The sequence below is a fragment of the Pseudophryne corroboree genome, chromosome 11 (genome assembly GCF_028390025.1).
Source record: "Pseudophryne corroboree isolate aPseCor3 chromosome 11, aPseCor3.hap2, whole genome shotgun sequence".
NCBI classification, from domain to species: Eukaryota; Metazoa; Chordata; class Amphibia; order Anura; family Myobatrachidae; genus Pseudophryne; species Pseudophryne corroboree.
In genome coordinates this window covers 295,770,232-295,794,904 of record NC_086454.1, presented here as the reverse complement: position 1 = coordinate 295,794,904, position 24,673 = coordinate 295,770,232, and the positions used below count along the sequence as shown (strand labels likewise).

Here is a 24,673-nt window from a genome sequence, read left to right as displayed (position 1 = left end):
TGAACACACGATACCGTGCTAAGGATCCAACACCTTTACTAACAAGCTTTTAAGTTATATCGAAAAAGGTAAACAGTTACAAGTCATACACTACAGACTAACATATAATTCTAACAGATTATCTAGACAGAAATATACAATAACGTTACAATCTTATACTAAACAGAGAGAGAGAGAATGTGGCCAATACAAACAAAGAGCGAGATGATTACAGAGAATTACTTACACACACTGGGAACGATCGCAGCGCAGCCTGGTACCAGCTCCGAGTTAGTCAATATGAAAACCGTTTGTGGAGAGTGGGGGAGCTGTTCAGGCTGGCTGATCTTATATACACTGAGTACAGTACACTACAAAGGGACCTACAATCTCATTGTTCATTGGACACAGGAATGTCTCCTCGCATCATAACAAAAGGTCATAGGTTAGTTTGAACAGGTGGGCTGTGACTATATCAAACTGCTCAAGTGGGAGGGAATCTGAAGATTCCCGCCGCATGGGTAATGAATCGCAAATATATGAAATGTCCAGAATCTACTAATGGCCATAACTATACGCAGGAGCAATTAATCTTTACCTAACTAACACCGGATTGTTGCTATTAAAATGTTCTTTAGTTAGGTACCAGACACAGCTGTTCAAACCCTGTCTGACCCTTCGTACCATACAAAGAGGAATTCCTCTGTCCAGCGACCATTTATATTAACCAAACTTACAGTCATTATTAAGGGGAACATTATCTATAAAACATGCTATTTGGTTCTATTATTAAACGATTGAGTCGCCCGCTAGACGCACACAAACTCTACCGTAAATGCACATACCACGCGCTCGAGCGCATGGCCGAGGCGCCATCACGCGGCTGCGTATATCCGCACGCACGGGAGAGAATGTGCACGTGCAGCAGGCACGCGCATGAGGTGAATATATGGCAACGTGCAGCGTGATATTTTTCTGACTTTGACAGGGCCTAAATCTCGGGATCCCGCCGATCCCAATCCCGGGATTGACCTCCCTAGGTGTGATATTTGATAAATCTCCCCCTGAGTTGTCCTGGCAAAGAGAGGTTTCCCATTCTGAGTCCTATTAAGCTGCAGACTTCATGCCTGGTGCTGTCCTTCTGACAGTTCCTCGGAAAGTTTCAGCTTTGTAACCTAAAGACATTAGTTTCTGGGAAGGTGGTGAGCGAGACAGGAGAATGCTGATCTAGATCTGAGTTCACACTTATGTCATACCTCCCAACTGTCCCGATTTTCACGGGACAGTCCTGTTTTTTGGGATCGCCCTGCTGTCCCACCTGCGGTCCGCAGTGTCCCACAGTGGAGGGGGGGGGGGGGGGGGGGGCAGTCTGAAGGCTCCCGTCACTGCTGCGTACAGCGTCTACTCAGTAGAGCCAGGGGGAGAGATGACACTGACAACAATGGGGGGCTATCGATCGCAGGTTGCCGCAAAGCCACACCCCTTTTCCGCATGCCACGCCCCTTTTTGGTCGGGCGCGCTCAGATGTCCCTCTTCCTATAGTTAAAATGTTGGGAGGTATGCTTACGTAGCAGCCGTCGACACTCCATATTCTAAGGTCGTCATCCCAGAAAACGCATTGTGTGGCGAATATGTCGGTAGAGAGAGCCAAGGATTTGCCCTCCGCCCATACTTCCAGACTTGTATTAGCCACGGTCACGTTGACATAGTACATACCAGTGCCACCCAGTAACTTCTCCGGGGACAACACCCAAGTATATAGATCATCTAGCGGGAGAAACAAGGTATTACTCTCTAGCTAGAAACATGCACATAAGGCTCTCGCTACTTAGAAATAGAAAATAGCATTATATAATATAACTCTTCTCCTGGTCCATCAGACAGGTCGGCTCAACAGGAGGGGGCATCATTATAGGTGGGTGATGTGTGGGGCACGATTTCATCATTGCAGCCCCACCCCTCGGTATACAATGCCCAGATTACAGCATTGTTAAGCATGGGGTAAAGCAGCATTGTAAAGCAGGATTCAGAGTGAATCGCGCCATCGCCCTGCCCACTTTCGCACAGTAAGCAAATATAGGGCCTAATTCAGCAACAGCAAAATCTTTCTCTAACTGGCAAAACCATGTTGCACTGCAGGGGGGCAGATGTAACATGTGCAGAGAGAGTTAGATTTGGGTGGGTTATATTGTTTCTGTGCAGGGTAAATACTGGCTGCTTTATATTTACACTGCAATTTAGATTTCAGTTTGAACACACCCCACCCAAATCTAACTCTCTCTGCACGTTATATCCATACTTGCCTACCTGACCCTCTCCATGAGGGAGAAAATGCTCTGTTCCTGGACTTTCCTGGTAATGTATGATTGCTATCACCTGTGGTGAAACACCTTTCTTATCAATTAACTAGCTCACCACAGGTGATGGCAATCATACATTACCAGGAAAGTCCAGGAACAGAGCATTTTCTCCCTCATGGAGAGGGTCAGGTAGGCAAGTACGGTTATATCTGCCCCCTGCAGTGCACACGCGGGGTAATCCAGACCAGATTGCTGCCTTGCGTTTCCGCACAGCGGGCGATCAGGCACAAACTGTGCATGCATCTGCACCGTAATGCGCAGGCACGTCGCACGGGTACAAAGAAATTGCCGCTCAGCGATGGGTTTGTGTGAAGGATCCATTCGCACGGGCGTTCGCAAGAAGATTGACAGGAAGAAGGTGTTTGTGGGTGGCAACTGACCATGTTCAGGGAGTGTTTGGAAAAACACAGGCGTGTTCATGCGTTTGAAGGGAGGGTGTCTGACGTGAAATCCGTTTGTGCAGCTCTGCTACACATGCGATCGCACACTTGCACAGCTAAAATACACTCCCCCTGTAGGCGGCGACTATCCGATCGCAGGGCTGCAAAAGTCGGTGCCCAGGTCTGAATTACCCCCAGGGTTTTGCCTATTAGAGAAAAAGTTTGCTGCTGCGATCAGGTCTGAATTAGATAGATAGATTAGATCAGGGGTTCTCAAACTCAGTCCTCAGGACCCCACACAGTGCATGTTTTGCAGGTAACCCAGCAAGTGCACAGGTGTATTAATTACTCACAGACACATTTTAAAAGGTCCACAGGTGGAGCTAATTATTTCACTTGTAATTCTGTGAGGAGACCTGCAGAACATGCACTGTGTGGGGTCCTGAGGACCGAGTTTGAGAACCTGTGGATTAGATAGATTGATTGATTGATAGATAATTTGCTATGACAACAACTCCTACCCATTCAACATGTCCTGATTTTGTCCGGACAACGCAGACTTTGCCACAGAAACCCAGTAATTGCAATTTGGGAATATAGGTGGAGATTAATGAAACCTTCTAAACAGGAGAAGTGTTGTCCATAGAAGATTCTAGCTATCGTTTATCTGATACAATACAGAAAATCGTAGCTAGCACCAGATTGGTTGACCTTTAGAAGGTTGATAAATCATCTGTCCAGATTTCATGGTCTTGAGTCACACAGTTTAGCGCATAGGTTCTCAAACTCGCTGTTCAGGACCCCAAACAGTTCACGTTTCCCAGGTCACCCAGCAGGTGCACAGGTGTATTCATTACTCACTGACACGTTTCCCAGGTCACCCGGCAGTGCACAGGTGTATTCATTACTGACATATTTCCCAGGTCACACAGCAGGTGCACAGGTGTACTCATTACTGACATATTTCCCAGGTCACACAGCAGGTGCACAGGTGTACTTATTACCGACATATTAACCAGGTCACCCAGCAGGTGCACAGGTGTACTTATTACTGACACATTTCCCAGGTCACCCAGCAGGTGCACAGGTGTACTCATTACTCACTGACACATTTCCCAGGTCACCCAGCAGGTGCACAGGTGTACTCATTACCGACACATTTCCCAGGTCACCCAACAGGTGCACAGCATACTTGCCTACCTGACCCTCTCCATGAGGGAGAAAATGCTCTGTTCCTGGACTTTCCTGGTAATGTATGATTGCCATCACCTGTGGTGAAACACCTTTCTTATCAATTAACTAGCTCACCACAGGTGATGGCAATCATACATTACCAGGAAAGTCCAGGAACAGAGCATTTTCTCCCTCATGGAGAGGGTCAGGTAGGCAAGTATGGTGCACAGGTGTACTCATTACTGACACATTTCCAAGGTCACCCAGCAAGTGCACAGGTGTACTCAATACCGACACATTTCCCAGGCAGGTACACAGGTGTACTCATTACCGACACATTTCCCAGGTCACCCAGCAGGTGCACAGGTGTACTCATTACCGACACATTTCCCAGGTCACCCAGCAGGTGCACTGGTGTACTCATTACCGACACATTTCCCAGGTCACCCAGCAGGTTCACAGGCATACTTGCCTACCTGACCCTCTCCATGAGGGAGAAAATGCTCTGTTCCTGGACTTTCCTGGTAATGTATGATTGCCATCACCTGTGGTGAGCTAGGTAATTGATAAGAAAGGTGTTTCACCACAGGTGATGGCAATCCTACATTACCAGGAAAGTCCAGGAACAGAGCATATTCTCCCTCATGGAGAGAGTCAGGTAGGCAAGTATGTTCACAGGTGTATTTATTACTCACTGAAACATTTTAAAAGTTCCACAGGTGGAGCTAATTATTTCACTTGTGATTCTGTGAGACCTGAAAAACATGCACTGTTTGGAGTGAGGACCGAGTTTGAGAACCTATGGATTAGAGCAGAGGTTCTCAAACTCGGTCCTCGGGGGCACACACAGTGCATGTTTTGCAGGTAACCCAGCAGGTGCACAGGTGTATTAATTACTCACTGACACATTTTAAAAGATCCACAGGTGGAGCTAATTATTTCACTTGTGATTCTGTGAGGAGAGTGCAAAACATGCACTGTGTGTGCCCCCGAGGACCGAGTTTGAGAACCTCTGGATTAGAGGATTTGAAGGAGTATTACACAATAACGGTTTTACTACATTTGGCTTTAACACAGAAATCTTGTCAGTTATGGACTGAGCAAATGTCATGACAAAGTCATTCCCTCCAACTGTACCTTTTTTTTTATGGTCTGTAGTGATTTTTGGCTCTCCAAACCTCCATTGAAAGCCTTTCCCGTGGCCACACCCCCTTTTTGAATTTGTACCGATTTTTATGTATAAAATGTTGGAGGGTATGCAAAGTGTCTCTCTGCTTAAAAGTGGTTACAGACATGTTGGGGACCAGGGCAAGAACAAAAAGACATGTACAAATGTCTTAATTGGAGATACTGGTAAAAGCATTGGGGATGGGAAGCAACTTGGAGATCAACAAATGATGGGAATGAACACTGTGTGTTTGGGGGGGGGGGGGGGGGGGGTGTCAGTCAGATCGGTTTAGAATTTAATAAATAAACGGGTTAGAAAAAGGATTATACAATATAAAATATCAAAGATCTAGAGGTGACTTGTCAATAGTGAAGTACATGGTCAGTATGTAGTTGCTATATAGCGCTGAATGATCACATTGAACATTTATGTATACTCTATATCAGAGCTGGCCAAACCAGTCCTCGAGATCTACTAACAGTTCACATTTTCCAGACCACCTATCTGGTGCACAGGTGTAGTCATTACTAATTAAGATGTGCTGCATTCATTCCTGGCTGACAATTCTACAGATCTCCAGGAGGCCTGGAAAACATGAACTGTTGGTAGATCTCGAGGACCGGTTTGGCCAGCCCTGCTCTATATTGACTACCCCACCACCACCTCCTTCTATATTTCACTGATAACAATAAACCAGCATGTCTGTCCTTACTGTCTGGGAGGGAAATGTTCTGCAGGAAGAAGCTGCTGTTGGGGTTTCCATTAAATCCAAGATACAGGTCCAGCTTGACTGGGATTGATGGTTCCACCTTTATTACCAGGGAGTGGTTTGCAGACGTCACATTCACAACTAGGATCATATCCTTATCTTTGGCCAGATCTGTATTTGACTCATTTAATGCTGTGCTCTGATTTTTCTTCAACACAATCTAGAAAAATAAATAAATCAGTCCCAGGTGTGACAGGCTGGTCCCTAATTCCCAGGCACAACAGGAAGTATTCCAGTGCCTGGGATAGAGGGCATATACCATCCATGATCAGAGTTTGTCCAGTCCTATTAGCACTGGCCAGCTGATAGATTAGACAGTGTATATTTTACACATTAGGGAAATAAGCTCTCTGCTTTTCATTTTCCTACAGTACGTCTTACTTTATATCTCTATGTTTAGGGAAAACTTTTTATTTTACTGTCTTACAATAATAGAGGCCTACAGCATACCTCCCAACATGACCCTCTCCAGGAGGGACAAAATGCTCTGCTCCTGGACTTTTTTCTTAATGTATGATTGTCTGCACATGTGTTGAACAGGTTAATGGATAAGAAAGTTGTTTCAGCACAGGTGATGGAAATCATAAATTAAGAGGGAAGTCCAGGAGCAGAGCATTCTGTCCCTCCTGGAGAGGGTCATGTTGGGAGGTATGCTACAGTACAACATGGCTGTTAGTGTCCTGGCCATATGATGCTCTCTCTAAAGTAACAGGAAAAGGCCACACTCACAGCAGTACCTGGAAAACGCTGCACTCTCATGAGTGACAGGAAATGGCTGCACTCTCAGCAGTAACAAGAAATGGCTGCACTCTCAGCAGCAGGGCCGGACTGGCCATCTGGCACATGCCAGAAGGGGCCGATGGGCAGGTGGGCCAATCCGGTCCCTCAGAGAGCCGGGAAGGCCGCACGCATCGCAGCCTCCGGCTCTCTGGTTCAGCCGCTCCCACCGGTCTCCATGGAAATGGGGGGGTGCCGTGAGTCCACGCCCACAGACTCGCAGTGCGCCCCCGCCCCCCAGCAAGCATTGTCATGGTAATGGGGGGGTGCCACGAGTCCACGCCCCCATCACTCTCTGCACGCCCCCGTGCATCGTGGTGGCGCGCCTCCTTGACGTGCGTCGGCCGATTTAGAGCCCCAGTCCGTCGCTGCTCAGCAGTGACAGGAAAAGGCAGCGCTCTCAGCAGTGGCAGGGAATGGTTGCGCTCTCAGCAGTGACAGGAAATGGCCACACTCTCAGGAGTAACAGGAAAAGGACACACTCTCAGCAGTGACAAGAAAAGTTTGCACCTTTTAGCAGTGATGGGAAAAGTCTGTACCTTTCAGCAGTGACAGAAATGGTTGCACTCCCAGCAGTGACAGGAAAAGGCTGCACTCCCAGCAGTGACAGGAAAATGCTGCACTCCCAGCAGTGACAGGAAAAGGCTGCACTCCCAGCAGTGACAGGAAAAGGCTGCACTCCCAGTCAGTGACAGGAAAAGGCTGCACTCCCAGCAGTGACAGGAAAAAAAAAAAAAAAAAGGCTGCACTCTCTGCCAGTGACAGGGTAAAGTCTGCACCTTTCAATAGTGACAGGAAAAGTCTGCACTCTCAGCAGTGGCAGGAAAAGGACACAATCACAGCAGGTTGGGTACGGCGGGGGGGGGGGGGGGTAGCGCAACGAGTGGGTATAGCTGTGGAGGCACTGCCGGCATTCTGGACGTCGGAATCCCGGCGTCGGTATTCTGACAGCCGGGATCCCGGCTGTCAGGTTTGGTAACAGCCGGGATCCTGACTACATCCCCTCTAAGCAGTGACAGGAAAATGCCACACTATCAGTGGTGCATAGAGATCAGAATGTAGTCCTCATTGATAATAGTGGGGACTGCGGTCTGCAGCGCTAATTAGCAGGGGTGTCACTGAGGTTCCTAACACCCGGTGTGGTGACCTGGCACGTGCCCCTGAAAAGGGTGATGTCTTCACGGGCTGACCACGTAGTCATCGCTTTGGGGGTGTGCCCAGCATTTCCGGAGATGTTGGGCTGCCCCTGGAGACTAGTCTGCCTGCACAGTGCACTCTGCCGGCTCCTACTCTGTGACAGGAGCCGAGCCCTGCATGTAATGTTACAGTGCAGCACACTGCTCCCTGCCACCAAAATTTTGGTGTCACCCCTCAGAGGCTGACACCATGGAATGGCCCGCAAACCCCCCCCCCCCCCCCCCCCCACCACCAGTGACGCCACTGCTAATTAGCCTTCTGAGGGGATTTCAGTGACTACGACATAGGGCCCTAATACTTTATATATGCAACATAGAAAACTCCAGCCAGCTATGGGACTCATAAAAAACTGCACAGCCATCTATACATGTGGTAATAAGAATAAAGTGGCATGTGGCCTTCTTGAAGAGTACGCTTGCAAGTGTACATGTACTGTACTTACAGATTTAGGAGTTTGGTGTGCGTGCAGCATGAAAAGCATCTTTTTGGCAAATGAAAAAGAACTTGCGCCCCCTTTGTTACCCGAGGGCCTTTGTGTGCGGATACTGTAGCTGTAGTCACAGACAGCTAAACAATATTAGGGGGTATATTTACAAAGTGGCTTTCTTGGTGGGTTAGAACAGAAAATGTAAAGCGGCACTCTAATGTCTAATGTTAGCGCCGCCTTTAAATTTCAAGCTCCAACAGGCCCAGAGTCAGCGGCCTGCATAAGCTGCTGCTGCATGAACATTTCTCATCCCTCAGCTGATTGGCGACTCACCTCAATGTACTCATCCATGTCATTCACGTCAATTCCGCCATCATCTGACTCCAGGGATATTTCAACCACAGGCCCCACTATTTCCACAGGACTCAGGTGAGTGAATGGATTAACAGCCAGAGCTACTACCTGCCAGGGGGAGAAAGGGAATAGATGGTTATGCTGGGGAACACGAGAGTTTTACTGATACCCCTTTGCCGCTGAAATCCCAGGTCTGACCCGGGTTTTGGAACGTGTTCCCAACCCGGGGTCAGTCCCCAGCGTACACACCGTACTGCCGACCTGGGTTATTCCTTGGTTGGCCCCTGTTTACACTGCACATGGGCTTAGAGCCGGATTAAGGGCCACTCGCATCTCAGGGGCCCCCTGTGCGGACCAAATTAGTTTTTCAGAGATGGAAACAGCCTTGTCTCCATCTCTGTCACCGCAGGCATGACTGAAGCAGATGCGACTGCTCTCCTCACAGAGATCTCTGGGGGTAATTCTGAGTTGATCGCAGCAGGAACTTTCTTAGCAGTTGGGCAAAACCATGTGCACTGCAGGGGAGGCAGATATAACATGTGCAGAGAGAGTTAGATTTGGGTGGGGTGTGTTCAATCTGCAATCTAAATTGCAGTGTAAAAATAAAGCAGCCAGTATTTACCTGCACAGAAACAAAATAACCCACCCAAATCTAACTCTCTCTGCACATGTTATATCTGCCTCCCCTGCAGTGCACATGGTTTCGCCCAACTGCTAACAAAGTTCCATGCTTACCAGGTGCAGCAGCTCAGGTCACATGGACTCCAGCAGTGACTATCCTAGGGATGGACATCAGGAGCCCAGCAAATGATGACTGGGCTTCCACCCACCATCAAAACTTTCGATGAGATGGTAAGTAACCATTGCATCAAAAGTATTGATGGAAGGGACAAGGGGCGGGATAGGGAGTCATACTGGGAGCGGGATAGGAGGCGGGTCTCGGAGCAGTCAGGAACGTAACTCATACCCTCCAACTGTACCTTTTTGGCAGGTACTGTACCTTTTTTTTATGGTCTGTACCGATTTTCGACTCTCCAAATTTCCATTCAAAGTATAGGAAAGAGGCTGTGACCACACCCCCTTTACCCGTGACCACGCCCCTTTCCTAATTTGTACCGATTTTTATGTGTAAAATGTTGGAGGGCATGCGTAACCTATTCTGTCTTTTACACACATCTTGATTGTTACAGGCAGAGACAGCCTTCAATGATCAAGATTAGGGAGGCCAATCCCGGGCCATTTTTCAATCCCGGGTATCGGGATTAAAAAATGGTCAATCCCGGGATTCCTGGGTTACCCGGGATTGGTGTTTCCCTGTGTGGCCAGCCCCGCCCCGCACGCAAAACTCACCATACACCGGGGACGGGCGGGTGGGGAACATCAGCTATTCTCTCCTGGCGACTACCAGCGGCGTGTGACGGCACAGCATTACCTCTCACTGCACGTCACGCTGCGCTGGGAAGCTGGGAGGAGGAAGTCGGGCAGAGTCTGAGCATCCTGAGGACGCTTAACGCTGATCCCTCAGTCCCCGGGATTGGAGCTTCCCCATCCCGAGATTGAATCCTGGACGTATTTGGCCCTAAATCCCAGGATCCCGCTGTTCTTGATCCCGGGATTGGCCTCCCTAATCAAGATGCCTGATGCAGAGAGCTGCAAACATTGGAATGCCGCCATCAAATGGTAAAAACATTACCATCGCAAAGAACGTTGGTGGTCGACCAAACATTGACCATCGATGTCCTTCCCTAGAATCTCCTCCTCCGCCACTCCGCTCTTGGTTAGTGCTGTATTTTGTGCGTAAAATATGGCGTAGGTATGCTGTGTGTGTGCATGCTATGTGTGTGTAGATATGCTGTGTTTGACAGTACGTATGCTGTGTGTGTGTGTTTGTGTGTGTGTATGCGTGTATGTATGTGAAGGTATGCTGTGCTGGGATGTAGTTGTGTGACCGGCGGTCAGGAGACCGCTGGTCAGAATATTGATGCTGGGATCCCTCCCCCTAACAATCCCGATAGTTGGCATTGCCGACTAACAGGGACTATTCCCACTCGTGGGTGTCCACGACACCCATAGAGTGGGAATAGAACCTGTGGTGAGCTCAGCTCGCCACCGAGCCCGCAAGGAGTTCAGCTGCGCTCGCTACCCCTGCCATGCATCTGGAAGTCGGGATCCTGGCGTCAGTATGGTGATCGGCAGTCTCCTGACCGACGGTCACACATAGGCAACCTGCTGTGTGTGACGGTAAGTATGCTGTGTGTGTGTGTGTGTGTGTGTATGTTTGTAGGTATGCTGCGTGTGTGTGTACATGTATACTATGTGTGTGAAGGTATGCTATGTGTGACTGTATGCATGACGTGTGTGTTGTGGTATGTATGTATGTATGCCATGTGTGTGTAGGTATGCTGTGCATGACTGTGTGTTGTGTTGTGTTGTTTGTATGTATGGGCATGATACATATCTATATATATATATATATACTGCATAGTATCCGGAGTGCCAGCTTTGTGTATATATATATATATATATATATATATATATATATTCCTTAAGGGGCCCCCTTGACTGAAGTACCCCGGGCCCCCCGGAGTGTTAATCTGGCCCTGCATGGGTGCACTCTTTCTGTTTTGGCGGTGCTTAGAGATGATATCATCCCTGAACGCCTGTGATCTGGCTCTCCCTATTCTTTTAACGGGACCCGGGTTGAATGTCCCAAGTCACCCGTTTACACTGCAGCCTACCCAGGTACTTCCAGGGTCCAACCCTGTTTGCTACCCAGGTTGGATTCCCGGGTCGATGGACCTGGGTTATTTATTGTGACCCTTTTCCACAGAGCAGTGTCCTGTGTTAGTGAAGAGAGTGTGTGGTATATCACCAACGGGTGTTCCCCAAAATGTGTTTGCTTATTTTAAATAGACAGTAAGACAATAAAAGAAATGGAAAGAATTAAAAATTAAATATGAACAATGGTATGCAAATTATCCAGGGGGGGGGGGTGGCATGTTTTATCGAAAATTATGCAGCAATGGCTCATAAATAAACAACGCCTCTATCAACAAAGCATAAGCACATCAAATAATACAACGGGATATGATCTCAATCTGGGTACACACGGTAATATTTTGAAAGATATCTTTTTCATCGGTGCTCTTGAACAAAAGATATGGGGGGTTATTCAGGTTTGTTAGCAAGCCAAAAAAGTAAGCAATGGGGCAAAACCATGCTGTACTGCAGGTGGGGTAGATTTTTCATGCGCAGAGAGAGTTAGACGGGGGGGGGGGGGGGGTTGTTATAGTGTTTCTGTGCATTGTAAATACTGGCTGCTTTATTTTTACACTGCAATTTAAATTTCCGTTTGAACACACCCCATCTGAATCTAAATCTCTCTGCACATGTTACATCTGCCCCGCCTGCACTGCAGCAAGGTTTTGCCCAAATGCTAACTTTTTTGGTTTGGTTTGGTTTGCTAACAAACCTGAATAAGGCCCGTAGTGCATAAACACTGAAAGATTTTGTCAAAAGATGAACAACGGGGGTCATTCCGAGATGATCGTAGCTGTGCTAAACTTAGCACAGCTACGATCAGTCACACTGACATGCAGGGGAGACGCCAGCACAAGGCTATCCTGCCATGCATGTCAGTGCCAGCCCCCCCTGCAAAAGTGCAAAGCCATCGCCCAGCGGCGATGCCTCTGCACTTCAAGAGTAGCTTCCGACCAGCGCAGCTGTAGCGTGCTGGCCAGGAGCTACTCATCGCTCCCCGGCCTGCACGCAGCCGCTGCGGGCCACCCCCCGTTCTGTTCGATCCGGCTACGCCTGCGTTGGCCGGACCGCGCCCAAGAAACGGTAGCCAAACGCCGCTGTACCGCCCCGCCCAGCGACTGCCTCTGCCTGTCAATCAGGCAGAGGCAATCGTAGCGGCCCGACGGCCTTCGGACGTCTGCAATGCGCCGGCTTATGCGCAGTTCTAACCCGATCGCACCGCTGCGATAAACTGCAGCGTGCAATCGGGTCAGGATGACCCCCAATATGCACTATTTAGGCTTCTCACCTAATTTACGTACTGGGCAGGAATTAAAGGGGGGGGGGGGCAGGACTTCAGGGTGGAATAAAGAGACAGCAGCACAGTCCACCCCCCCCCCCACACTTTTATTAACATTGTTGGCCAGTTTATTGGTGTGAGCATTGGTGCACCCCACGATTGTTCCAGGCGTCAGGCCACTGCTGTTGTGCGCCACCCCTGAACTTTTTACAGCCCCCCATAGTACCATCACTAATTATGTAGTTTAGGCACCCCCCTGTAGTTAAGGCCACCCCCCCCCCCCCCCCCCCCCCTGTAGTTTTGGGCATGTTTAAATGAGATAGCACCTAGTAAACGGACTGCGGGAACGCGCATAGTGAGCGATATAGTGCGTACACACGGTGCGATATAGTACACTATGGGCCTAAATCAGACCTGATCGCTGCTGTGCATTTTCGCACAGCGGGCGATCAGGTCTGAACTGCGCATGCACCGGCACCGCAGTGCGCCGGCGCATAGCAAAGATGCTATCGGCATCTCTGCCCAGCGATCGCCTCTCCTGATTGACAGGCAGAGGCATTTGCTGGGCGGGAGGGGCAGGCTGGCGTTTTGGTGGTGCGGTCCGGCCAACGCAGGTGTGCCCGGACCGTGTGTGGAGCGGGCCGCGGCAGCTGCGTGACATCACGCGCAGCCGCTGCGACCCAGGAAGCAACAAGCAGCTCCCTTCCAGCGTGCAGGATCTGTGCCGGCAGGGAGCTACTCCTCAGGTACAAAAGCATCGCTGCCGTGCGATGCTTTTGTACCTGTGCTAGGGGAGGGGGGGCAGAGCCAGACATGCGGGGCGGACTAGCCCTGTGCTGGGGGAGGGGGGGCAGAGCCAGACATGCGGGGCGGACTAGCCCTGTGCTGGGGGAGGGGGGGCAGAGCCAGACATGCGGGGCGGACTAGCCCTGTGCTGGGGGAGGGGGGGCAGAGCCATACATGCGGGGCGGACTAGCCCTGTGCTGGGGGAGGGGGGGCAGAGCCAGACATGCGGGGCGGACTAGCCCTGTGCTGGGGGAGGGGGGGCAGAGCCAGACATGCGGGGCGGACTAGCCCTGTGCTGGGGGAGGGGGGGCAGAGCCAGACATGCGGGGCGGACTAGCCCTGTGCTGGGGGAGGGGGGGCAGAGCCAGACATGCGGGGCGGACTAGCCCTGTGCTGGGGGAGGGGGGACAGAGCCAGACATGCGGGGCGGACTAGCCCTGTGCTGGGGGAGGGGGGGCAGAGCCAGACATGCGGGGCGGACTAGCCCTGTGCTGGGGGAGGGGGGACAGAGCCAGACATGCGGGGCGGACTAGCCCTGTGCTGGGGGAGGGGGGGCAGAGCCAGACATGCGGGCGGACTAGCCCTGTGCTGGGGGAGGGGGGGCAGAGCCAGACATGCGGGGCGGACTAGCCCTGTGCTGGGGGAGGGGGGGCAGAGCCAGACATGCGGGGCGGACTAGCCCTGTGCTGGGGGAGGGGGGGCAGAGCCAGACATGCGGGGCGGACTAGCCCTGTGCGGGGGGAGGGGGGGCAGAGCCAGACATGCGGGGTGACTAGCCCTGTGCTGGGGGAGGGGGGGCAGAGCCAGACATGCGGGGCGGACTAGCCCTGTGCTGGGGGAGGGGGGGCAGAGCCAGACATGCGGGGCGGACTAGCCCTGTGCTGGGGGAGGGGGGGGCAGAGCCAGACATGCGGGGCGGACTAGCCCTGTGCTGGGGGAGGGGGGGGCAGAGCCAGACATGCGGGGCGGACTAGCCCTGTGCTGGGGGAGGGGGGGCAGAGCCAGACATGCGGGGCGGACTAGCCCTGTGCTGGGGGAGGGGGGGCAGAGCCAGACATGCGGGGCGGACTAGCCCTGTGCTGGGGGAGGGGGGGCAGAGCCAGACATGCGGGGCGGACTAGCCCTGTGCTGGGCGTCCCCCCACATGTCTGTGAAACTGATCGTAGTTGGCCGGAACGCACCCCCCTGAACAGCGACTTAACACTGCCGTCTAGCCCCCTCCCGCCCAGCGACTGCCTCTGCCTGTCAATCAGGCAGAGGCGATCGCTAAGCAATGACGGCCTTCGGCGGCACACTGCGACCCGTCACATGCGACCCGATCGCTGAGATAAACTGCAGCGATCGATCGCGTCGGAATGACCCCCTATATTCCCTACCACATGTACACACACACACATTCACGCTAGAGGTAATTTTGTCAGGAGCCAATTAACTTACCAGTATATTTTTGGATTGTGGGAGCAAACTGGAGTACCCGGAGGAAACCCACCTTCTATTTTTATGGGTTTTTATCCTGAGATTACTGGCAATAGGTATTCAGAGCTGACTACATATGGAACATGGAATAACATATTACCAGCTAAGGCTATCAACCTCTGAAATTTTTTTAATAGCGATCCTTGTAAAAATAAAACCCAAAAACAAAACTTACTGACATGCAGCATTTTACTGACATATTTTGGAGATGTTGTACATTTTAAAAGAAGCCTAGTTGAAGGTGAAAATAAGATAATGTTATTTCTGCTATCTCCCTATGCCTACATGAGAAACTGTGCAGAGGTGCGGTCACTCAGCTGCTTTTCCAACAGTAGAAGGATTCCAACACCCCATCTGTAGCACGGGTATCTGTTTAACTTGGGTTCCGCCAATGTATTACTTGGGGCTTCAATATCATCTCTCCATTTATTGAGCCTACGGGGGATTAGGAGAGTGGGCATGGGGCATGAGGATGGAACTCACCATGACGTTCAGAGTCTGGAAGGCGTCGGTTATGTTGCGCAGGACAGACGATGAGGGGAAGGTGACCTGGCAGGGAGCTGGATGAGAAGTGCTGAATGATCCTGATGTCAGGTCTGAGGTCATCACTCTAGCAACAGCCAAGATCCATGAAGGTAAATTGAAAGATTATTAGAGCGCGCAGTTTACAGTCTGAGCAGGCTGCTTTATAATGTAGGACATTACAGATAGGCAAAATGTTGAGCTGCAACTGCTTTGGAACTACAAGTCCCAGGGGTAAATTTACTACAGTTAAAAAAAAAAAAAAAAGTGGTGGTGGTGTTGCACCATACCATAGAGAAATTATAGCTTGTCTCTGATTGGTTGATGTGGGCAACATCACTAGCTTTAGTAAATCTACCCCCCAGTGTCAGGGCATTTTAGCTATCCAGCACTTGGAACACTGCAGTTGGCTACGCTTGTATTATATTATTATCCTTTATTTATATGGCGCCACAAGGGATCTGCAGTGCCCAATTTTAAACAAAATAATCGAAACAGGAAAATAGTGACTTACAGTTGAAGACAATATATTACAAGTCCAGGGTAAATGAACATAGCTACAGTAGCAGACGACACTGACATAGGTATCAGGCCAGGGTGACAGAAAACCGCATGATTTGGTGCCGTCGAAGATGGTTTAAGTAAGAGAACAATAAGCACATGAGGGTTGCAGGCCCTGCTTATGAGAGCTTACCTTTTAAAGGGGAGGGGCAGAACGACAGGGGTGACACAGATGGAGTAGACCGTAAGCAAGCGAGGAACAGAGGGTTAGGATGAGATTTGGATGGGTTTGGTGAAGAAGTGGGTCCCCAGAGCCCGTTTGAAGTTATGTCGAGAGATGGACAGTCTGAGGGGGAGAGGTAGAGAATTCCAGAGAAAGGGAGCAGCACGTGAGAAATCTTAAGGATAGGAGTGGGAGGAAGTAATCAGAAGGCAGGAGAGTCGGCGTGTATTAGCGGAGTGAAGAGGATGGGTGGGAGTGTAGAGGGTATAAGGTCAGAGATCTTAATGGGAGACGTAGATGTATAAGAGATAATGTTATAAGTACGTACAGTAGCAAACACTTATGCCCAAATGTAATAGTCTGTGATTTGCAGAAATTATTTTAGGGATATATAGCTACTAAATTTAAAGTGGCGATTGTTATTGGAAAACCTACCAGGATTTGCCTTAAAACCAATTGCCTCATCAAATCTAGAGGCTATATCTAAGTGGTTGTGTGCAAAATCCTGGCAGTCGGGATCTGGTATTGGTGAAAATGCTGGGGGGGGTCAGGATACGATCAGGATCCCGTTGTCAGTCTTCTGATTGTCGGGATCCAGAGTGTCGGGAGTTTGGCTGCAGCCCATAGTGAAGAAATAGCACTAGTACCCGCAAATTGTAGGCTATTATATTTGGACCTTGGATTTCCCTGTTTACGTGAACAACATTTACTATTCATTGAAATGCTACATATCCCAATACGGAAACAGTCCAATGACTACTTAAAACTAAAAGTATTCCAAAGTACATATAATTATTACTGCTATACTGCAATTAGCCGGTTACTTTTCATAAAATGATGCACCTCTAACATGCAGTATGCAGTTTGGTAATTAAAGTAGTTAGGCCTACAAACTTTGATTCGCTGAAAATTGTCTGCAATTCTCAGGTTGACTCCAAAGGTATTTGCTGTGGATAAAAAAAAGGGGCAGACTAGATGGGCCAAGTGGTTCTTATCTGCCGTCAATTCTATATTTCTATGATTTCATAAATAACTCTCGGAGATGTAAGGATTTTTCACAAAGAGGATGTGAAGATTTGGGAAAATAGTCTATCCATGTGTAGACTGGTGAAATGTTAATTTTATTACATAAAGTAAAAAAAATCTGATGTACAAAATAATGTAACAAAGAACCATTTTACAATGCTACTTATATTTACAGGGTTGGGTATGGTATCCCAACAGTGTAGATGCTGGCAGTCAGAGAACCGTCATCGGCATCCCGACTGTCAGGATCCTGCCACTTTTTAGTAGGTATAATAACTCTACCCTTCACCCTCCCACTAACCCTCCCTACCCGCAGAGGTGTAGCAAGGTGTCATGGTGCCTGGAGCAAGGTATGTTTCGGCGCCCCCCACCCCTGTACTGGACTTGGGGCGTGGCCACCTGGGCCGGTTCTAGACCTTGTGGCACCCAGGGCGAAAGTTTCCTTCGGTCCCCCCCCCCCACACACACACACTCCCCTAGGTGAAACATAGTGCGCGCCAGTTATGCCCCCTGTAGTTATGGACCCAGTAGTTGTGCCCCCTGTAGCTGTGCCTGGAGTAGTTGTGCTCCCTGTAGCTGTGCCAGCTGTAGATTTGCCCCCTGTAGTTGTGCCCTCAGTAGATTTGCCCCCTGTAGCTGTGCCCCTGTAGATTTGCCCCCAGTAGTTGTGCCCCTGTAGCTGAGCCCCCTGTAGATTTGCTCCCTATAGATTTGCCCCCAGTAGCTGTGCCCCCTGTAGCTGTGCCCCCTGGTGATGTGCCCTCTGTAGATTTGCCCCCAGTAGCTGTGCCTCTGTAGATTTGCCCCCAGTAGTTGTGCCCCTGTAGCTGTGCCCCCAGTAGTTGTGCCCCCTGTAGCTGTGCCCCCTGTAGCTGTGCCCTCAGTAGATTTGCCCCCAGTAGCTGTGCCCCCTGTAGATTTGCCCCCAGTAGTTGTGCCCCTGTAGCTGTGCCCTCAGTTGATTTGCCCCCAGTAGTTATGCCACCTGTAGCTGTGCCCCCTGTAGATTTGCCCCCAGTAGTTGTGCCCCCTGTAGCTGTGCCCCCTATAGATTTGCCCCCAGTAGTTGTGCCCCTGTAGCTGTGCCCTCAGTAGTTGTGCCCCCTGTAGCTGTACCCTCAGTAGATTTGCCCCCAGTAGTTGTGCCCACTGTAGCTGTGCCCCAAGTAGTTGTGCCCGTGTAGCTGTGCCCTCAGTAGATTTGCCCCCCAGTAGTTGTGCCCCCTGTAGCTGTGCCCCCTGTAGATTTGCCCCCAGTAGTTGTGCCCCCTATAGAGTTGCCCCCTGTAGTTGTGTGCCCTGTAGCTGTGCCCCAGTAGTTGTGACCCCTGTAGCTGTACCCTCAGTAGATTTGCCCCAGTAGTTGTGCCCCCTGTAGATTTGCCCCCAGTAGTTGTGCCCCCTATAGAGTTGCTCCCTGTAGTTGTGTGCCCTGTAGCTGTGCCCCAGTAGTTGTGACCCCTGTAGCTGTACCCTCAGTAGATTTGCCCCAGTAGTTGTGCCCCCTGTAGATTTGACCCCAGTAGTTGTGCCCCCTGTAGATTTGCCCCCAGTAGTTGTGCCCCCTGCAGCTGTGCCCAGAGTAATTGTGCCCCCTGGTAGCGCCGCTTACACACACTAAAGAAAAACAACAACAAAAAATACTCACCCTTTACTGTCTTGGGCACCTGGAGCTCGAGCTCCACCGGAACCGCCCTCCCCACGCCCCTGCCTATCCGCAGCCTAACCCCAACCTTCCAGTCCCGCAGCCTAACCCTAACACTTCCCTCCCGCTTCCTAACCCTAACCCCCCTCCCCAGTGTAAGCATAACACTCCAACCCCCCCCCCCCCAACCCCCAGTCTAACCTTTCCCATCATACTTATGTTTGGTATGCTGACAGTTGGGATTCTCAGTGGTGTCGGGGATTCCAGCACCAGTCTTCTAACTGCCAGGATGCCAACTGCATCCCCATTTCCAAGTACTTATACTGGCTTTTCTGTTTATCTTCAAAGCTTTGTTTGGTATTTTGTCTTCTATACCTGCTTTGTGGGTCTTTTCTGTGGAGCATCCAACAGCAGTCTCCCATCATATAGACATTCCATCTTCCCAGGCATTGTCGAACCTTCTCCTTCATGTCTGGTGGATTTTTTTCCCTTACTCCTCACTAATGGGTCAGAGATTTCTAGCATGTTTTCCACCATTTGATTGTAGTTGGGATCTTTGAAGTTCCCCAAGAATTTATTCACAACTTCCTTAAGCACATTCCATGCCTCTCTTCAACAGTTTCCTTTTTCTCTTTTAAACTCATTGGTGCTGATTTTGCAACTTTTGCCACAGGTGCGTGTCTATGCTAATACTACTACAAAGTCCTTCCCTGGTGTAAATCTATGAGTCTAAATGCACAAGCACACACCATCAGAGTTGCACCATCAAAACATGTACCAACTCTATGCCAAGTGCCATTTCTCCATCTAAGTATGGCCTCCTAGGTAAGCAGTTCAGCCTCTTTGTATGTAACTTTCAGCAACTCACTTGTGACATGCCTGCGACACTCCCATAAGAGTCAACATATCCATGCGTCTTTTCACCCCTTCCCCACCCCTTCTTGTTGTCTCCTAGTCAGTGTCCAGCAACGCCCCTTATATTTCGTATAGTATGCTTTTAAATTTGACTCTGTACAAACAAATCCTAATTTTACAAACTGCTTCCTAAGTTATAGTTTAGGAGAACTTTTTTTTGGATAAACCAAACATTTCCAGATAATGTTTTTGCTTCCAGGTTCTAAATAGACACACAGGTTCTGTGTACATTTTGTTCCAAACATAATCCTTTCACAGTAGATTGAGCGCCTGATGCATTTCTGTGGACTGGATGGCACAGTCCTAAACTGGTTCAAATCATTTCTCACTGGCAGGTCACAGAGAGTATCATCTGGATTATACTCATCATCATGGGTGCCACTGCCATGTGGTGTACTACAAGGTTCTATACTATGCCCCATGCTTTTTGCAGTATACTTGCTACCACTGGGTGAAATAATCAGGTTGCTATGGCCTGGTCTACCAGTGCTATGCAGACAGAGCCGGATTAAGGGGGGGGGGGGGGGGGGGTCCCGGGTATACGTACCCCGGGCCCCCCTTTCTAAAAGGGGCCCCCAGCCAGTGGCATATCAATGAGTCACACTGACTCATTTACAGTATATGCCGCCGCCAGCGCTGTGCCACCCACCACCAGTACCCCACACTTGGTAATGCGGTGCTGCTATCTATGACATGTCAGCAGCGCAGCGCAGCGCAGCAGTACGGCCCCGCTGCAGGGGAGGAGGAGACGCTCTCCCTTCTCCTCTTAGCTCCTCCCCTTTCCTGCATTTCCCCAGTCCCAGCTTCCTCTCTGTTTCTGGGTCCGGCGGGAGAGGGGCAGAGAAGGAAGGAGGAGGAGGGGTGACGTTATTATGCTGTGCCCGCGCTGGCCCTTGTCGTCTGTTCCTGACACCGCGGCCACCGGTTAAAGCTGCAGCCTGCGGCTCAGTCATTGGCTGGGCGCGCAGGCTGCAGGGAGGAGGAAGGAAGACGGATCCCTGGCAGCATGTGGAGCCAGCAGAGGCTGCGTGGTGCAAGTAAGGCTGGCTATATTGCATTGTGTATATATATATATATATATATATATATATATATATATATCTATATCTATAATATATATATATAATCTACCTCTTTAGCAAGGGCCCCACAGTCTGAAGTGCCCCGGGCCCCCCATAGCCTTAATTCGGCTCTGTATGCAGATGATACACAACTGTACCTGTCCTTTGCTCCGGGCACTGAGAACCCAATAACAACCCTAAATAACTGTCTAACTGAACTCCAGAAGTGGATGAGTGCCAGTTGGCTGCGACTGAACCCGGATAAAACAGAGGTCCTTATGATAGGACCGCAACATCAAAGGACAAGGCTGCAGCATAGCCAACCTACTGGACTTACACTCGGGGATTCAGAATTACAAACCACCGATCGTGTGCGGAATCTTGGCGTTGTCCTGGATGGTGGCTTGACACTTAAACATTAGATGTCAGCCACAATCAAATACTCATTCTTTCATCTGAGGAACAAAGCCAGAATTAAGCACTTAATTCCCTCAGATGATATGCCAAAAGTCATCCATGCATTTGTATCATCTCGATTAGACTACTGTAATGCCCTCTACCTTACAGCTGGTGCAAAACATAGTCGCCAGGCTGTTAACCAACCAGCCCCGCTCTAGCCACATAACACCCATCCTCTACTCCCTTCACTGGCTGCCTGTAAGATGGCGAATCATCTTCAAGATTGGCTTACTGAGTTTCAAAGCATTACATCACCAAGGCCCAAGGTACCTGAAGCAGCTTCTGATCCCATTCTGCTCCACTCGATTACTGCGATCTGTAGATGAAGGACTTTTAGCAGTACCTAGAATCTCCCGTAATTCATCTGGGGGTCGAGCTTGCAGCTCAATATGAGCAATGTCACTTGTGACATCGCTCATCACGGCATGTGTGTACGGAGCCGCGACGAGCGATGTTCACAATGTGACATTGCTCCTCCTACCCGGCAGCGGCTTCCTTCCCGGCAGTGACTTCCTCCCCAGCAGCGGCTCCACAGAGATGCTGAGCGGCTCCCGTCAGCGGCTCAGCTAGACATTCTAGCTGAGCAGCTGACAGGAGCCGCTCAGCGTCTCCGTCATAATTTCTCCCACTGCCCCACCAATGAAGTTTTTTTTAACCCACTGCCCCACCAATTATATTTCCACTATGCCACCAACTTAATAAAAAAATCATTATAATAGGTTAATAAATAATATATATATATATATATATATATATATCAGTGTACATGAGCGGCACTCTGCGGACTTTGCATCAAAAACTGGCCATTGCCCCGTTATTAGCAGCAACGTTTCGGTTCTATTCAAAACCATCATCAGGCTTACATCATGTATGCGTATATATATATATATATATATATATATATATTTTATTATTTATGAACCTATTATAAAGATTTTTTTATTAAGTTGGTGGCACAGTGGAAATTGGTGGGGCAGTGGGTGAAAAAAACTTAATTGGTTCCCCCTTCTACAGCCCTGCCCACACACCCAGGAATGTCTCCCCAATATTAAAATATTTAAAAAAGGTGCCAATTCCAAAGATATCTTTCATCTTTCAAATTGTTTGAAAAATCGCTTAAAGGCCATACACACATACCCATCCGCCGCCGAGCTGCCCGACGGCGGATACGGCCGACGGGTGACGGTGGGGGGGCAGTGACGGGGGGAGTGAAATTTCATCACCCGACTCCATAGAAGTGCAGGCAAATATGGACGAGATCGGCCATATTGGCCTGCATGCACAGGCGACAGGGCACCGGCGATCAACTAGAGCGGGGCCGTGCATCGTTCATCGCTGGTGCCTCCATACTGCACGATATGAATGGTATCTTATTCATTAATGAACGAGATCGTTCATATCTTTCACTAAAATCTCGACCATATTTGCCTGCACTGCTATGGAGCCGTGTGACGTGGGGAGTGAAGAAACTTCACTCCCCCCGTCACTGCCCTCCGCCGCCGGGTCGCCCGTCGGCCGTATCCGCCGTCGGGCAGCTCGGTCGCGGATCGTTAAATGTGTAGGGCCCTTAACTCTCTTTGCACATGTTATATCTGCACCCCTGCAGTGCACATGGGGGGTAATTCAGACCTGATCGCTGCTGTGTGTTTTCACACAGCGGGCGATCAAACACAAACTGCACAGATGCGTCGCACGGCTACAGAGCAGATCGCTGGTCAGCGACGGGTTTGTGCGAAGGATCCATTCGCACAGGCGATTGCAAGGAGATTGACAGGAAGAGGGCGTTTGTGGGTGGCAACTGACCATTTTCTGGGAGTGGTTGGAAAAACGCAGCGTGTCCAAGCGTTTGCAGGGAGGGTTCCTGACGTCAAATCCGGTCCTGAACAGGCTGAAGTGATCGCAGCGGCTGAGTAAGTCCTGGGCTGCGCAGAGACTGCACAAAATCAGTTTGTGCAGCTCTGCTACACATGTGATTGCACACTTGCACTGTAAAATACACTCCTTCTGTAGGCGGTGGCTATCCGATCGCAGGGCTGCAAAAATCGCTGCCTAGTGATCAGGTCTGAATTACCCCCAAGGTTTTATACATTTGCTAACAAAAAAATCAGATCTGAGGCCCTCATTCCGAGTTGATCGCTAGCTGCCGTTGTTTGCAGCGCAGCGATCAGGCTATAAATCGGCATTTCTACGCATGCGTATGCGGCTCAATGCGCACGCGCGACGTACTTTCACAAAACCCGATGCAGTTTTACACAAGCTCTAGCGATGCTTTTCAGTCGCACTGCTGGCCGCAGAGTGATTGACAGGAAGTGGGTGTTTCTGGGTGGTACCTGACCGTTTTCGGAGAGTGTGTGTAAAAACGCAGGCGTGTCAGATAAAAACGCAGGAGTGGCTGGGAAAACGTAGGCGTGTTCGTGACGTCAAAACAGGAACTAAATAGTCTGCAGTGATCACAAGCTAGGAGTAGGTCTCGAGCTACTCAGAAACTGCACAATCTTTTTTTGTAGCAGCGCTGCGATCCTTTCGTTCGCACTTCTGCTAAGCTAAGATACACTCCCAGAGGGCGGCGGCTTAGCGTTTGCACGGCTGCTAAAAGCAGCTAGCGAGCGAACAACTCGGAATTAGGCCCTAAATTAACTATGCTGTTTAAATCACTAGAAGCACAACATTGCCATCTTGTGGCAAATCTTTCTTACTGCAGATTGGAAAACAACAACTTGAAGAGGGAAATGGAATAGACCTAGAGCATACCTCCCAACTTTGGCCCTCATTCCGAGTTGATCGGTCGCAAGGCGATTTTAGCAGAGTTGCTCACGCTAAGCCTACGCCTACTGGGAGTGTATCTTAGCTTCTTAAAATTGCGACCGATGTATTCGCAATATTGCGATTACAAACTACTTAGCAGTTTCAGAGTAGCTTCAGACTTACTCGGCATCTACGATCAGTTCAGTGCTTGTCGTTCCTGTTTTGACGTCACAAACACACCCAGCGTTCGCCCAGACACTCCCCCGTTTCCCCGGCCACTCCTGCGTTTTTTCCGGAAACGGTAGCGTTTTTTCCCGCACGCCCATAAAACGGCCTGTTTCCGCCCAGTAACACCCATTTCCTGTCAATCACATTACGATCGCCGGAGCGATGAAAAAGCCGTGAGTAAAAATACTATCTCCATTGTAAAATTACTTGGCGCAGTCGCAGTGCGATTATTGCGCATGCGTACTAAGCGGAATTTCACTGCGATGCGATGAAAAATACAGAGCGAACGACTCGGAATGAGGGCCTTTGAATGTTCCTACCGCGCGCGTCCCGAAAAGGGGGCGTGGTCTCGTACGAGAGGGGCGTGGCTACAATCGAGTGGGCGTGGTCACACGCCGTGGGTCCGTTTTAGTCATTTTGGGGGCGTGCCCAGCGCTCCCTGAGCAGCTGGGCAGCCCCCGGC

The 24,673-nt window shown here is 49.9% G+C and overlaps 1 protein-coding gene across 2 annotated transcripts in view; it reads right to left on the bottom strand.

Moving 5' to 3' along the window:
- The window catches only part of LOC134969490 (polycystin-1-like protein 3), a 258,914-nt gene that overhangs the window by 114,104 nt on the left and 120,137 nt on the right, over positions 1-24,673 (bottom strand). For both annotated transcript variants that reach the window (XM_063945475.1, XM_063945476.1), the window contains 4 exons: positions 15,369-15,495; positions 8,564-8,692; positions 5,773-5,989; positions 1,547-1,746 (listed from right to left, as the gene is read on the bottom strand). In XM_063945475.1, the coding sequence (XP_063801545.1) occupies positions 1,547-1,746; positions 5,773-5,989; positions 8,564-8,692; positions 15,369-15,495 (673 nt within the window). The remainder of the gene's footprint in view (positions 1-1,546; positions 1,747-5,772; positions 5,990-8,563; positions 8,693-15,368; positions 15,496-24,673) is intronic.